General features: G+C 50.7%; 5 protein-coding genes and 1 non-coding gene across 6 annotated transcripts; 3 read left to right on the top strand and 3 right to left on the bottom strand.

Moving 5' to 3' along the window:
• Nucleotides 1-503: 503 nt before the first annotated feature.
• Nucleotides 504-577, bottom strand: POSPLADRAFT_t32. Its single transcript has one exon. It is a non-coding gene; the product is annotated as a tRNA-Val (tRNA).
• An 837-nt stretch (nucleotides 578-1,414) lies between these two features.
• POSPLADRAFT_1131370 (hypothetical protein) lies at nucleotides 1,415-3,227 on the top strand (the record flags this gene model as incomplete). The annotated part of the gene is made up of 8 exons (XM_024484070.1): nucleotides 1,415-1,542; nucleotides 1,595-2,032; nucleotides 2,088-2,172; nucleotides 2,228-2,313; nucleotides 2,370-2,592; nucleotides 2,652-2,785; nucleotides 2,850-2,948; nucleotides 3,011-3,227. Coding segments are annotated over 8 exons (1,410 nt in total), but the record flags the coding sequence as incomplete, so codon positions are not given.
• A 714-nt stretch (nucleotides 3,228-3,941) lies between these two features.
• POSPLADRAFT_1052635 (hypothetical protein) lies at nucleotides 3,942-6,116 on the top strand (the record flags this gene model as incomplete). Its single annotated transcript, XM_024480293.1, has 6 exons — nucleotides 3,942-4,137; nucleotides 4,193-5,104; nucleotides 5,157-5,532; nucleotides 5,592-5,612; nucleotides 5,668-6,020; nucleotides 6,073-6,116. 6 exons carry the CDS (start codon nucleotides 3,942-3,944, stop codon nucleotides 6,114-6,116), a joined length of 1,902 nt encoding a protein of 633 aa, XP_024342769.1.
• Nucleotides 6,117-7,058: 942 nt separating this feature from the next.
• On the bottom strand, nucleotides 7,059-9,391 carry POSPLADRAFT_1177444 (hypothetical protein; the record flags this gene model as incomplete). Its single annotated transcript, XM_024488503.1, has 6 exons — nucleotides 7,059-8,147; nucleotides 8,202-8,643; nucleotides 8,703-8,876; nucleotides 8,936-9,031; nucleotides 9,091-9,214; nucleotides 9,277-9,391. The coding sequence occupies 6 exons, from the start codon at nucleotides 9,389-9,391 to the stop codon at nucleotides 7,059-7,061; spliced, it is 2,040 nt and encodes a 679-aa protein (XP_024342770.1).
• Nucleotides 9,392-9,586: 195 nt separating this feature from the next.
• On the top strand, nucleotides 9,587-10,321 carry POSPLADRAFT_1132407 (hypothetical protein; the record flags this gene model as incomplete). The annotated part of the gene is made up of 2 exons (XM_024484209.1): nucleotides 9,587-9,688; nucleotides 10,208-10,321. The coding sequence occupies 2 exons, from the start codon at nucleotides 9,587-9,589 to the stop codon at nucleotides 10,319-10,321; spliced, it is 216 nt and encodes a 71-aa protein (XP_024342771.1).
• A 1,597-nt stretch (nucleotides 10,322-11,918) lies between these two features.
• POSPLADRAFT_1043520 (hypothetical protein) lies at nucleotides 11,919-13,515 on the bottom strand (the record flags this gene model as incomplete). Its single annotated transcript, XM_024478331.1, has 4 exons — nucleotides 11,919-12,045; nucleotides 12,121-12,757; nucleotides 12,814-13,402; nucleotides 13,456-13,515. The coding sequence occupies 4 exons, from the start codon at nucleotides 13,513-13,515 to the stop codon at nucleotides 11,919-11,921; spliced, it is 1,413 nt and encodes a 470-aa protein (XP_024342772.1).
• Nucleotides 13,516-14,778: the final 1,263 nt, after the last annotated feature.

Below are 14,778 nucleotides of genomic sequence, written 5' to 3' on the forward strand. Positions count from 1 at the left end.
GCGTTTTTTTGTCAGGTTTTCGATGAGGTCCAACCATATATCCATTGGGAAAGGTGACATCATGATATGCAGAGCGTCACAAAGTGCTAATCGTCTTATCCAGCCAGGAAATCGTGTGCCTCCCGAGTGCGCCGTTTGACAGAGATCACCGAAAGCGGACGTCGTTGACACTTTCTGCTCAGCCTCAAGGCTCAAGCGCACGCGCAAGGACGACAACTCAATTCCAAAACACCGTCATAAAGATATCTCGGCACTAGCAACAGTTATTTGATCCATGGATTCTTTTCTGCCCCCTGTTCCACCCATATTTCGTTCCAACTTGAGGCCCTTTGTAACTGACAAATTTGTGTATCGGTCAATGCAATGTATCATACATATTCTATTCATCATCAGAGGATCGTCGGTGAGCTCGGGCCGTGCCAGCATCCTTGGCAGTATTTCGAGTCGACCCAGACAAGGGTAATTGTATATTTGGATAGAGGATGTAACAAAAACCAAAATAATGAGTCGACCCAGGTTCGAACTGAGGACCTTCTGTGTGTTAGACAGATGCGATAACCAACTACGCCATCGACCCGCTTATTGGGTTGGGCCACGTAAACAATCTGATAAGCGCCTACTGCTCCACAAACCGATCGTGCCTTTTCCGCTTCGAAGGAGTACTTGATCGCATGCGACTTTAGGTGATTTTAAGTTGCTTCCACTGTCCGTTTTGTGGTTGAATCAGCTCGACCACAGGCACCATGGTGACAGAGGATGGAAACGCCATAACTACCAAACTGCTAACCCTGCTGAATGTTTCCGCCACGAAAGCGACGAAGCGGAAAAGACCTCACGAGGACGAAGCGAGCCGTACACAAAGATTGAACAAGCGAACGACGGCCGAATACATCTTGTCTGAGGCGGGGGAAAGCCAGAAGCCCTCTGATGACGTGTCTGCAGATACTGTAACGCCAGAGAAAGAAGAGGATGCTAAGTCGGAAGAGGTGGAGGAACTTGAGGGTGCGTATGTGCATTTTTGCCTAACTGTTAGGCGACCCACGCATCACAGGTACCGCACAAGACTCTTACGAGGAGCACTTCGGCGCGCAGTCATCATTGGTCTCACAAGTAGCGCGAGAAGCCGCTGACCAGAAGGCCTGGACGACATCAAGAGAGAAGTATGGCAAACTTGGGAATGTCATAGTCGCAGTGCCAGATGGAACAGATTTTCTTCCCCTGCACAAACAAGGGCAAAAACCACCAGTATGCTCGTCCAATCCCTCGAGTCTGATAACTGCTAACGTTCGTCAAAGCTGCTTGACAAACTCAAGGAGCCTCTGCTGTCGCGACAGGCCAAGCTCCCGCGGGGTACGCACGCTACATACCATTAAATTTCTCCCGAGCGTGTTTAACGTCAACATCAGAAATTGTCGAACTGCAAAACGACATGTTGTCGATGTTGTCATCTCAGCGTGACCTATACTTCGCCCGTACGCCGCTGGATGCACACCAAAGCATGCGAGAAGCAATCACGCTTCATGCTCTCAATCATATCACAAAGTAGGTCTCACCCGTTCCTTCGTCTGAGAATGAGCAACTAATCACTTTGCAGAAAACGGCGTCGTGTGTTGAAGAACAACGAGCGCCTCGCCCACGCGTCCAAGGCCGGTAACCCAGCACCTGAAGATGTCCAAGATCAGGGCTTTACTCGCCCCTCCATTCTGATACTCTTACCCTTCCGCTCATTTGCACAGAAATGGATCACCGCGCTTACCTCCCACACTCCCTCGCCGTCGTATCAGGTGGAGAACCGTGCACGGTTCTACACAGAATATGGGCTGCCGTCGGGTGCAGTGGACAAGCTCGCGAATGCTGATCCCGGCACTTACCCACGGGATCATGTCGAAATGTTCAGTGGGAACGTGGACGATGCGTTTCGGCTGGGCATCAAGATGACACGCAAGAGCGTAAAGCTCTTCGCGGACTTTTATGGTTGCGACTTAATTCTTGCGAGCCCGCTGGGGCTGAGAATGTCCATCGAGAAGGAAAAGTAAGATATTTTGAAGTCCGAGCAAACCACATTTTTGACGATAGGCCCAATCAAGGAATGCAGACTTCCTGTCGTCCATCGAAGTTCTCATTGTGGACCAAATGGATGCACTCACCATGCAAAACTGGGACCACGTTCAGGTCCGTAACGTTGAGACCTTCCTTCGTCTGCACAGGGCTTACCTTAGCCTTGTAGTTTGTGTTCTCGCGTCTCAACCAACTGCCGAAGGAATCACACGACGCCGATTTCTCTCGGATCAAGCCTTGGTACTTGGACGGACAGTACGCTTGAGTATCCTGTTCTATCTGTTCCGTCATTGATTGATCTTCGTTCGCAGCGCGGCATACCTTCGACAATCGATTCTGCTCACAGGCTACGAGACGCCGGAGACACGCGCACTTTTCAATAGCTCGCTGAAGAATGTAGCTGGGAAGGTCAGGACGGAGCGCAAATGGACACCAGTGGAAGTGCCAGTGGGCATCGACCAAAGTTTTGTACAATTCGATTGTAGCCATCCGAAGGACGAGCCGGAGAAACGTTTCCACCACTTCACAACACAGGTGCGTCACCACAATTTAACTGGCTTACCAAAACTGAGCTTAAAAAAACGATGCCCCAGATTCTTCCTGTTGTAATGAAGTCGGCTGTGCAGAGCGTTAACACGGTCGTGTTTATTCCCTCCTCGTTCGACTTCATCCGAGTGCAAAATCATTTCAGAAAGAGTTTGGGTGTATCTTTCTCTGTGCTATCAGAGTACGCAGCTGGCCTTTCCATTTTTGTGGGTTGAGATTCACAGGCCCATCACAATTCACTCCAGGTACTCCTCGAATCAAGATATTTCACGCGTCCGACAAGCATTCTTCTCTGGAAAGACAGCATTTTTGCTTGTCAGCGAGCGCTTCCACTTCTTCCGAAGGTACGTTGTGCACATGTTACGTATTCATTGTGTACAGGTTGACCTCATGTTATGCTTTATAGATACAAAATTCGTGGCATCCGCAACCTCATTTTCTACGGCCCGCCCGATCATCCGCAATTCTACACGGAATTCCTCTCGTACCCTTTCCTGGACGACGGTGTCGATGCCTCCGATGTGACCTGTCGTGTTTTATACTCAAAGTACGACTGGCTACGACTCGAGCGTATTGCAGGCACCGAGGGGGCTGCAGCGTTACTGAAACGAGGTGCCGCTTAACCATGATCAAGTAGGGTTTGACCGTGTGGCTTCACCAGTCACGATATTTGTCTCCATAGATTTGGGATCTCAGAAACAAAGAGGCTGAAGCGTAATCATTTTTAGCAACATGACCAATGAACATAGTCTCTCCTCGCATGGTCCTCGAGTGCAATGCACGAGTGGGAGTGGATGCAGGAGTATCGCCGGAAAGCGCAGAATTGTCGACATGAGTGACGCCGGTCAGGCATCCAAAGGGGTTAGAAAGGAGACCGAGAGTGTCGATCCATAGAGAACGGTTTGGAGTGCTTAAGCGATGGACCAACCTAGGAAGAATTGAACTGCGCTGCGACAGTACCATGGCGGGTTACGTCGAGACCAATTCGTAGCTTTCGTCTCGCAAAGGATGCGGGTAGCGACTGGTTGACAGCAGTGACACCTTCACACTGGAAAATAGAATCAGGTTGAGTCGCACGGGTCGAATCGGAAGGAGATGCATGGAAGCTATGTCACACTAAGGTTTGACAAATTTCACAAATGTATATCCATTAGTTGTAGGAGATCAAGTGCGTACGGACCTCGTCTCGACTGCAGCTTGCCAAATCACGGCAGACCGAAGACCTCGCATTGAGACTGCTCGGACATTCCGGTGAGCTCTGTCAAATCGCGCAATCGGGATGCATGTGGACATCTTGATAGCTAGGATTACTGGCACATCATGAAGGTATACATATCATGGTGCAGCCCTTCCCGAATGAGATATGGTTGGACATCTTCGAAGGCCTACTCGAGGAAGGCGAATGCGACGCGTTAGAACGATGCAGGGTGGTATGCAGGGACTTCGAGCCGATGGCGCGGGAGTGCCTAAGGGGGTTCATGGTATTCAAGAATATAGAAGAGGTGGAGAGCATCAAGGTGGATGTTCCAGGCAGTGAGATGCGGCGCTGGGGTGGGCCACAGAGGGTGTCGATCACAGGCGGGAACAGCGAAGACGGGCGCCGACCGATTCCACATTTGGCGACATTCGCGTCGAGGCTCGCAGGGAGATGGCCCGGCGTTGGTGGGTTGTGGATCACCGGGGCGGTATCTCGATCTGGACGCCATTTTGCGCGATCTGGCCGCCTTTTCGATCATTCGCCTCAACCTCAGCGACGTCACCTTGCCGTCGATTTTGACGCTTGGCCAACTCGTCTGCGCCCTCCCACGCCTCAAATGGCTCACTCTCCATGATGTCCGATTCATCCAGCATCCTCGTGACGCAAGCACTATCTCTCGATTCCATCTTCTGCCGCGCACGCAGCTTGAGATACTCGTCCTAGACCATGGGTCTGTGGATACAGAACTGAGACCCTCCTTCGCTGAATTGGTCGACCTCTTGGCTGCCGTCAGTAACAGGCGATTCCCAGTCGCTCTCCCCAATCTTGCGCAGGCGTCCCCTTGGAGCGTTGTTCGACGGCTATATCTCGACAATGTCACGGTTCCCTCGGTCACGACCTTTGCTCGTCTCCTGTGCGTTCTCCCTGCACTCGAAAGACTTGAACTATGCGGATCATGCGTGTTCGTGAAACACGGCTTTGATCTCAGAAGCGTGCCTGTGTACCCTGGGTTACCATTGCAATTAGCTGACGTTGACCTGACATACGACTTCCGCTTACACTCCGATCCTTGTTCTGTGATTGACCTCGTCGACCTATTCATCGCCACTGGTCTCGGCGAGAATCTCCGGCGCATTAAGGGTTGCCTGGCACCGTTTTTTCGAGTAGCAAACGAAGTCGACGTCGCCCTCAACAGACTCGTTAAACATTCAGCACACTCAATTCACCTTTCACTCGACTCGTCCTTAGCCTGGTGGCTATCAAATGGCACGGATGGATTGGTACATGCAGATCACAATGCGGGTGCGTCTCCCACTACATTTCTTCTTGCATATCCATAATCCTATCTCAGTAGCCCCATATTTCGACGTTTCTGAGAATGCATGCCTCGAACACCTTGATCTCACAGTCCAAGCCACTGACAAAAATATGTCACATCTGTGTGCCTCGGTGGTCGAGATCCTATCGCAGGTCACATCCACACATATATCCAGGATTCAAGTGTATTTCAGTCCTTATCGTCAGCCTGGCGCAGAGCTTGACGTAGATCTAGGAAAGCTGATGAATGGGCTTTGCCAGCTCGATGCTGTCCTCTCCGGGGCGATCTTCAATAGCCTCGCTAACGTTGAGGTAGACGTGAGAACACTTGACAGATCGGATGTGCCAGATGAAGATTCAGCGCATGAGCTAAGGTTGTGCTTGCCAAGGCTTGATGCACGCGGTATTTTAGGGTGCGTGACCTTGCATCCTGTACACTCCGCTGTCTTAACAACAGCATGTTGACCCACAGCATACGGATCAATGGCATCCTGTACGCCGCACAGTGGACTTACCGTCTTTCCATCTCGCTGACACAGCCTGTCCAGGATGGGACTGCACCGGGACGAAGAGAAGGGTGATTGGGCACGTTGCGGGGTCGACAGAGTTGCCGCACAGAACTCTGTGGTGGCTGACGAAGGGACTAGTGCTGACGGCGACAGGCATAGCAGTAACGCTACCGCCGGTGCACTCTCGCATGAAGACTCAGATGTAGTGTCTGCAGTCTCGCAGCCCGTTTGGGTGTCGTCAGCCGCGTATGCCGATGCTCAGATGCCTTCCTCATTCAATTTAATGGATGCACGAGTACCTGCCGAATTTGCGTGTGACGATGAAAGTTTACCTCCTGATGCAACGGCCGGTCTGGGGACATCCGTGGACGTATCTGCGCTAGATGACTATGGTACGTCTGCTCGTTGACGAGGGAGCAATGATGTTGATCTACATGCATCAAGGTGCAGATGGTGATTCATCTGTGGATTCGGAGTCGCTCGTATAGGAACGAATCACACCGAGCGAGAGCGCTGACGTTAACCTTTCTTAAGATTCGCCCAGCCAGCGCCGTTGCTCACCCGGAAGTTGTCAGGCGTAGCGACGTCCAGCTAGAATTCCCTATCTCATTGCATTCATGTCCTCTCCTGGGCCCCATCCTCTCCTCTCGTTGAATCCGTCTCGAATCAGCACGATTCACGTATCATACGCCACACGTACCTACCGATAATGTCCCACTATGCACGGAGTATGAACGCGTCGATTTCTGCTTGCGGTTTTCACCGTCGCTTCCCTCTCATCTCGTTGACAGGAAACATCTACCCTGTGCACTCTGAGTGCATATGCACTTGCCTGCTGCTCCCGGTTTTATGCAACCTGGATTCAGTGTCTGCCGCTGGTATCTATTCCTCGCTCATCTACCACACTAGAGGAGAGCGTCAGGCTTGGGAAAATGCCTACGACGCAGGATCTATGTGACGCTCATTAGGACCACGGCCCATATCGTTCCTGTCTATATGCTGTTGCTTACTGTTTTTGTTTGCAGTACTAGACTGTTTGTCAGTTTTGCCATAATCCTTCTTTATTCCGATACTGAACGGCTTCATCAACAAGCAGTAAACGAGCTCAAAGATATTACATACTTGACGGATTTCAACGTGTACGAATTGCAAGGATAAGCATCCAAAAAGACCGTGTTAATCAAGCTCTGGTAAGCATAATTTCATGTCGTCCATGAGTTCTTTGTTGCAGTTATCGGTCCTGTCAAGTGTTTCGACATGTATGCTAACCTTTATGAGGGTTCGTGAAGACCGATGATCGGGAGAGCACAGCATCGATTTCTGAGAGTCGATCAGCTTTCTCAACCATTGTTCAGATTTATATCCGTAATCCTGTGAACCAGTAGAATTTCAAGTCTACTGATACACTAATATGATTCGCAAGAGTGCTCTCAGCCCACTCTTTTGGCATGTAGACTGCAGTCGGGCATTATCACGCATGTAGATGAGCATGTATCCCTGTCGATAAAGGCAACCAACAATATTACAAACACTACATCGGAGACCTCCCAGCTCCTGCTAACAACAATTACACCGGTGAGTGCGGCAAAGGATGCATGAGAATCGTTCAACTCGCCTTGGGTCGAAATCATGACGTCGTTCTCCTGATCCTCGAGTGAGATCTCACCAAGCACCCAAGTCGTAGCGGACTGTGCATTGCCAGGGCCGGCTTTCGCTGGCCTCAAAAATGCACTGAAGTAATCTGTAACATCACTACCTCCGTCCATGGAGGCACGGAATCCGACGATCCCGTCTGGACGCACAACTACAATGGCGCCCTCCGACGGCTCGACTGAATACTTCACATATGCCTCTCCCGTAGGATCGTAGGCCGTCTTTCCTAGCGGCTCGGTGCCCAGCGCCTCGGCAGACTGCAGCGCCCCAGACCCATGCACGATGGTGAGGAAACTAAACATCGGCGCGAGGGTGCATGCAAATGATACATCCGAGGCGATATATCGTGTGAGATTGGCGTATTTTTCTGCACAGCTCGCCGACAAGCATACATTGGTAGGACTCGATTCGAGCGCGCCCGCAAAGATGAGGATCCAGAATCGACCAACATAGCGCGTTAGCTCCTGCAGGCGCGTAGGTATAGCAGGCCCAGGCCGATAAAGTATGACGTCCGGCGCGCGGTGTCCAATGAGGGCGTCGATGGGTGAAGGTACACCGATGCTACTCGTTTTGTTGAGAACATTGCTAGCGTAGGAGATCCCGAGGCCGATAGTGAATGACGCGTTCTCGGTGAAGACCCTATCGAGATACACGTTAACGTCGGCGTCAGGTGGGGCGTTGAAGTGGTCCGGTATCTTTCCTGAGATGAGTGCAGCGACATCACGATCGAGCTGTATGAGGTGTTGAGCAGATGTGCGCCGCTCAGCATCGTAGGTGTCTAGGACGGCCTCGCTTAGCCAGCCGCGCAGCACGCCAGCGAGCTTCCATGCCAAGTTTGTGGCGTCGTGTATTCCAGTATTCATGCCCTGCACCAGAGTGTCAGTTGCGCATCTTGAGCGTGTAATCAGTTGCGGGCAGACCTGTGCAGCGCCCGACGAATGTGTGTGCGCAGCATCCCCCGCCAAGAAGACAGGACCTTGCTTAAAAGTGTCGGCGACGCGTTGTCCGATCTTGTACACAGTCCACCAGTCCAACTGGAGGAACTCGAGGCTAAACGGCTGCACAGCCTTCCGTGCCTCGCTCTCAATGACCTCCGCAGTGATGTTTCCGCCGAGCGTGTCGTAGACTTCGTCGCGTAGCACGAACCCGATTCGTGTTCGACCGTTGTCTGTGGGAGTCCACAGCACATTCCCGTATTCATGTGATTCTATCGCCGCGCTATGCTTGCGACCGATAGGTATATCCGATCGAACAACAGCATCTAGGCGCACCCAGCGATGTTTGGATTCAGTACCGGGGAAAGCGATCTGGCTCAACGAGCGAACGGTTGATCGCCCGCCATCTGCACCGATGACATATTTGCTAGATATACATGATCAGTTACAGGAGCGGACTCAGCAACGCAGACCGCAACAGCGTACCATTGAACAACGGAGACAGACCCGTTCTCTTCTACCGTGGCTTGAACAGGGTGATCATTTGATGGGTCTACGGCTAATGCAGTCAATGTTGCAGGCGCGTGGACCGCAGTAGGATCCATCTCGGCAATGGCGGCCCTCAGAGTGTCTTCAATGTGCTTCTGTCGGATGCTAAAACTACAGACATCGTCAGAATAATATTAACAAAAAGGAAAACATAAAAAAGTGGATTGCACCTGAAATCGAAGTAAGTCTTTCCTTTCGCCGCCTCTCTCACGAAAGACCAACCGCGTGCTGGAATCTCTATACCGTTCTTGAATGTCGTCGAGTCCCTGGGGTATGCTGGAAGAAGTATGTGCTCCAGCGTGCATGCATTTCGACACATGCTGACCTGACAAAATAACCTATATCCGCGATACGATCGAAAATACCGATCTGATCTAGGAGCTCTACAGAACGAGAATAAAGCATGCAGGCACGTCCGTACATGGCCTGTTCAGCTTTATTGTATCGTTCTTATCATGATTTGTTTGTGAGCAGCCATGGACCGCGAAAGAACTTCGTTTTATTGACGTACCAATAACATTTACGCTCAGTCCGGCTTTGAGCAACAAGTATGCTGTTATGAGAGCCGTAGGTCCTCCCCCAACGAGGAGCACATCGACTTTCCTGGGATGTGCCGTTGCGGACATCTAGATGACTGAGGTAGATTCAGCCGCTCGAAGGTCAACTATAAAGGCAGAAATTGCCCTGGGATACACACCCGTATAGACGCGCCAATGTGCCCTGCTTTGGGCTGTGTTGAAACAGATGTGAGCCCGCACTAACACGTGACATTGCAAGTTGAGCCAAAACGACGTATGATATGGCAGAAGCGTGAGTAGATAATGTCATTTGGGATCGCAAATCGGTCAAATCAGATGAGCTTCCTGCCTGCGCCAAACCGCCCTGATGCCCGCCCCGGCACTCGTTTTGGTCCGCTCCGGTCAGTGTTCCGGTCCCTAACCGCCGGACATGAGTAGATTACACTTCTGTCCACACATTTAAGAACAGCTCACCCTCCTCGTCAAATACTATGCTTGTTAGATCATTTAAATCCTCTAAACAGCACCTACATATTAAAAATACTACATGTAGTACTTCTGTATCGCACGTCCCGTCTCGCTTGGGCGTCCTCCCGGACGAACGCCCGTGGGCCATCACGCGTGAGAACCAGCGACCGTCACCGATTAGTCAGGTTTAAGAACCATTTATAGAAGTCTAAGTGAGACGCCCGTCGCAGCTACCGCCGTTCACACTCTGGAGCCTCGCCGGTGGTTCGACATTATATTGGGTAGTCATCAGGAATTAAAATAAACATATTATGGCTTCGAGTATACAGCTAGCAGACCCCTGAATGATGCTTACATGACATGATCATCACTTCGAGCGCATTTTGAGCGCCCATCAAGCTTCAAGCTCACTAGCTAAAGAAACGTGATATAATTTGCTGGACGCATTTTTGCTAGGCTATGATTAGGGCCCCAAGCCGGTGGTTGGATGTTCAAAGCTATGGCATGGGAGGGCTGTTTCTAAATGTGTGGACCGGGGTGCAACCTTGGTTTGACGGATGCGGCATGTGAAATGACCGGATTGCGGAATCGGACGACATTATCTATTTTCGCATGGCAGAATACGCGGAACTCTGGCAGATTTGAAGACTGTGTCATATTTGCTCGTATCAGCGGCAACCAGCTGTTCTTTGCTGACATAAATTATGCATTCGCCTTTTCTAGACGTCTTGTCGGGCTTTGTTCTGTTGAGACACGCAGACCCGCGTGGTCAGGAACGAGCCCGAAAGCTCGAACGCGCTAGTAGCCGGGGGGCCGGAGGCCCCTATCGTAGTTTAAAACGATCGTTCACGATGTATGTACATACCGCACGCGATTGTCCCTTACGGGAATCGCTACGCCCGTGGACAAACGCGCCCATCGCACCATCGCACCGTTGTTCCAACATGTTCAGTTAGTTTGATGGAAGGTGTCTATGCAAATTGATAGGACACACTGAGCAAGTTGAAAGTCTCAACGAGGTACGAGCGACGTTGGGTCTAACGACGTTCGGTGAGCTTCAGTGATAGAGAATCAACTCTGTGTATTACTATACCTAACGATGTTTAGTCTTTACAGGGGATCAGCGTATGTACAATACATGGGAGAAGACAGGGACTTACGAGCTTCAGTGATAGAGAATCAACTGAAGCTCGCATCGGCACAGGAGCAGTATATAACATATCGTAACATGGTGAGTCGCCAGTATCTACGCCACGTGGCTAAACGAAAAGGACCGGGTATACAGGCAGGAACAGGGGCGCCAGGGGCGCGACAACATCGCGCCAATTCCGACGCGATAACGCGGCGTCATGCGCGCGCGCGCACGCGGGGCGAACGGACGCGCTTGTCCGTCAACAGAAAGTTCGCACTAGGTTGCTTTACGACGTAATCAAGCGGAAGTATCGGAACGGCAACTTCGTAAACTTCGTAAAAGAAAGTTTCTCGTTGCTGCAATATACAAGACACCGTCGCTCCGAATGTAATCAAACCGTGAGATGCTTTCTATTCATTGGGCACGAACATCCGACACTCTCAAGCGGGCAGCTCAACGGTCGAATCCCTGCAGCATCAAGCCAATTCGACGCCATTACGTTCCAATCCAGGTTATCGGCTCGCATCACCGAGGCTTGGCTAAACAACAGCAAAGAGTATCTCAAGGAGGGAACCGCTGAAGACCTATTAGGCACGGCTGGAAAATGATTATATCAATGGGTGAGAACAGACTTGAGCTTACCTATGCGACGTGGAATCGATGTGTACGAGGATACTACCGACGTCCATGTGATTATTATCCACAAGGATATTGTTACAGGGGATATAAATGATGTTCTATTTCAAATATTCCATGTATGATAGATCTTCGACAGACAGCTGCAGACATATGCGACTTGACAGTGATGCTGGAGTACTGGGCTCTAGACATCGCGCAACTGTGGTATGATGAATGTGCGTTGGTTAAACAGTCAGTTGATTGTCATAACCTGGAAATGTCGGTGCTGCTTCGAGGTGCGTTGCACAATGAATATTGCGTAGAGGGCAGACGGGCTCGAGTTAAGTGAGCTTTGAACGTCTATCGTGATAAACAGAGCCGATATGATTGCCCTCAGCCTGCACACCTGCAAGTATACTACACTGGCCCCTCGCTGGAGAAGCATTCCGGGTTGAAGTAAGCGGTAATCTCAGCATCACCCTGCTTAGCGGCAAATGATACATATGTGTGAACACCTGTCTTCGTTTCCATTCTCTTGTGGACGCTGGAACACGGATAAACATGTGAACATAACTCATTATATTAACAATGGCTTTGAGCACACAAACAAGAAGCTCACAAAGTATTGCGCACGAAGTGTCCGTACGAGTCCCTTGCCTTCTCGAAGCCCAGCATGTCGTAGAGGCACGTCACCGCGTGAATGATGTCTCCATCATTTCTACAAAGGTGACGTACGGGAATGTAGACCTTTGGGGATGGTTTGGTATGGTCCGGACGCAGGTCGAAGTAGAACAAGAGACCGCTCGTAGGATGCCGAAGTCGCGCAAGCTCAACGCTTGGTTCCTCATCATCTGTGATATTCGGGAAAAGAAGTCTCCAAAACAACGTGACCCACTCAAGTGTTTTCTCGACGTCGGGCAGCTGTAGTGTGGAGTCGAGGGTCATCACGCGTCTGATGGTAGACAGTGTCGCCAGTGGTATGCAAAAATATATCTTGAGCCTATTCGCATGTGATGGAACGCAATCCACTGCAACGATCTCCAGGGATGGCTGGAGATGTTGCGGGAGCAACTGAAAGAAAGCCTTGATTTCGCACCATGCGATGTAGATATTAGGTGCCTCCATTCCCGGGATAGCGGACAGCCGGTCGACTAAAGAGGACACGACATCTGTCTTGGATACACCATAGACTGCGGAGCATGTTTCCGTCAGGAAGTAAGCCTTCAATCCTGTGCCCTTTCGGGAAAGATCAAATCCTATTGGAGGCCAAGCTGCATTAGAAGCGCATATGTGGGATGGCTATACGACTAACCGATAAAGTACTGTGACGGATGGGATAGGCTAGTCGGCATGCTGGCGGAATTCTCCGATATCACCAGGGTCTCAGCGCAAACCCGACACCAAGCGAGATCTGTCTCCAACGACAAAGAGAGCAGAGTCGCGAAGTGTTCGATTAAATGGAGGGCCGGTTCGCTCTCCTGCTGCCTCTTGAGGGGATCAATGGAGAACCGAACAGTGGGCAGCCTATCGGCTGAGTAGATACACGAGAACTCAATTGGGGAGTGGTCGTCAGTCATATACGATGGATAGGTGGGGTGTCTAACACCGGGTGCCGAATCACTCTTTCCTGCCGAAACATCTTGCACAATATGAGAGGAGACACGACCCGCTATTGTCCCTGTAGCTTCTCGAGTGGTGACGAGCGCATACCCAGTAGGGGAATCACAGAATAACGGCGTTGAGTCTGAGTAGAGTTCGGGAATGACACAGAAAATGAAGAGACAAATGTAAGAGCGTTTCAGGTCGATTGAATAGGACGCCTCCTCCAGCATGCGAGTGAAGACTACGCCGGCTGTGCTCAACCAAAATGCCGAATTGGTGGGAAGGAAATTCCCGATCTCCTGCAAAGGGTATCAGGACGGCGGTACCCTACATAACAAATGCTGTCACTTACAAACAGCGCTCTGCTGGATACTCGAATTGAGCCGTCAGATTCGTTGCAGTATATGAGCATTTCAAGAGGCGGCACGGCTTCCCATCGTCGAGATCTCAGAGGTCGGTGATTCGGAGTAGAGCTATGCACTGCTCCCCTGCTTTCATGGGCCTGCATTGACAGAAAGATGAAGAGTAATAGGAGGTCTATGCACTTTGTGTACGGCTTCCAGGTGCTCACCGAGAAGATTCGATAATGCTTGATGCTGATAGTTCGATGAGAGCGGTTCGTGGAGCGGCAGGAGCTCACGCTGTTGCTTCTACCGCATTGGGCTTTCGATACATGCTCTTCGTGGCACTGTGCATCTCGTCAACTTGACCATGTTCTAGAATTAAGGTCAAGGCATGAAACTTAAGTCTGACACAACGCCACATCGCCACCGTGGGTGTGAGAGATGTGACTCTATTGCTTGCTAGATATCGTTTCGGATCAACTTAGGAAGTAAGTGATTGGATGTCTCGTTGAAGGATTTACACAAGAGCAACGCCGCGCAGCCCCATGTTTCTGACCGCAAATCCACATCAAAGGCATACGGAAGACTGACGAGATGATACTCGGATCACAGCGTGCAATGATCAATCTTATAATCTTGCGGACAAGAAGATTGATCCTTGCGATCCGAAAGCATCCACAATCTGATTACATCCGGAGCAATGGCGTCTCTTGTACTATGCCTCCCTGAGTAGTCGGCAGACCCTCCAAGTCGGCACCCCTTGCCTGATTGGCCCAGGAGCCACAATCAATGATCGGATTGCGAACATCCCGAGAGATTCCGAGATTGGTGGTAGGTCACGCCTGCCGACTCGGGGGGTCTGATGACTACTCAAGGAGGCATAATACTAGAAATAGTACTCTATTCATGAGGTCCCCGGCGTTCCGATGCTTTCGCTTGATTACGTACAGCAACCTATTGCGCACTCGTGTCTTACTGTATCATTTTACATAGACACCTTCCATCAAACTAACTGAACAGAGCCCGTCGAGACATCTAGAAGAGGCGCATGCATGATATATGTCAGAATAGAACAGCTGGGCGCCGCTGACACGAGCAAATATGATACAGTCTGCAAATCTGCCAGAGTTCCGCGTCTTCTGCCTGAACATACGTCACTTTGGCTTCTTGCAAAGTCACGAGTCGGTGCGGGGACACGCTTGGCATCGTTCCAGAGTATCGTACTCAGCCTCCTTAGTTAGGCCTTTGGATATGACCAACCATATTTTTCTCGGGAAAGGCAGCACCATGATGCGCAGAGGGTCACGATATGCCAGTAACCCTATCTAACA

The sequence above is a fragment of the Postia placenta genome (assembly GCF_002117355.1).
Source record: "Postia placenta MAD-698-R-SB12 unplaced genomic scaffold POSPLAscaffold_2, whole genome shotgun sequence".
Lineage (NCBI taxonomy): Eukaryota > Fungi > Basidiomycota > Agaricomycetes > Polyporales > Adustoporiaceae > Rhodonia > Rhodonia placenta.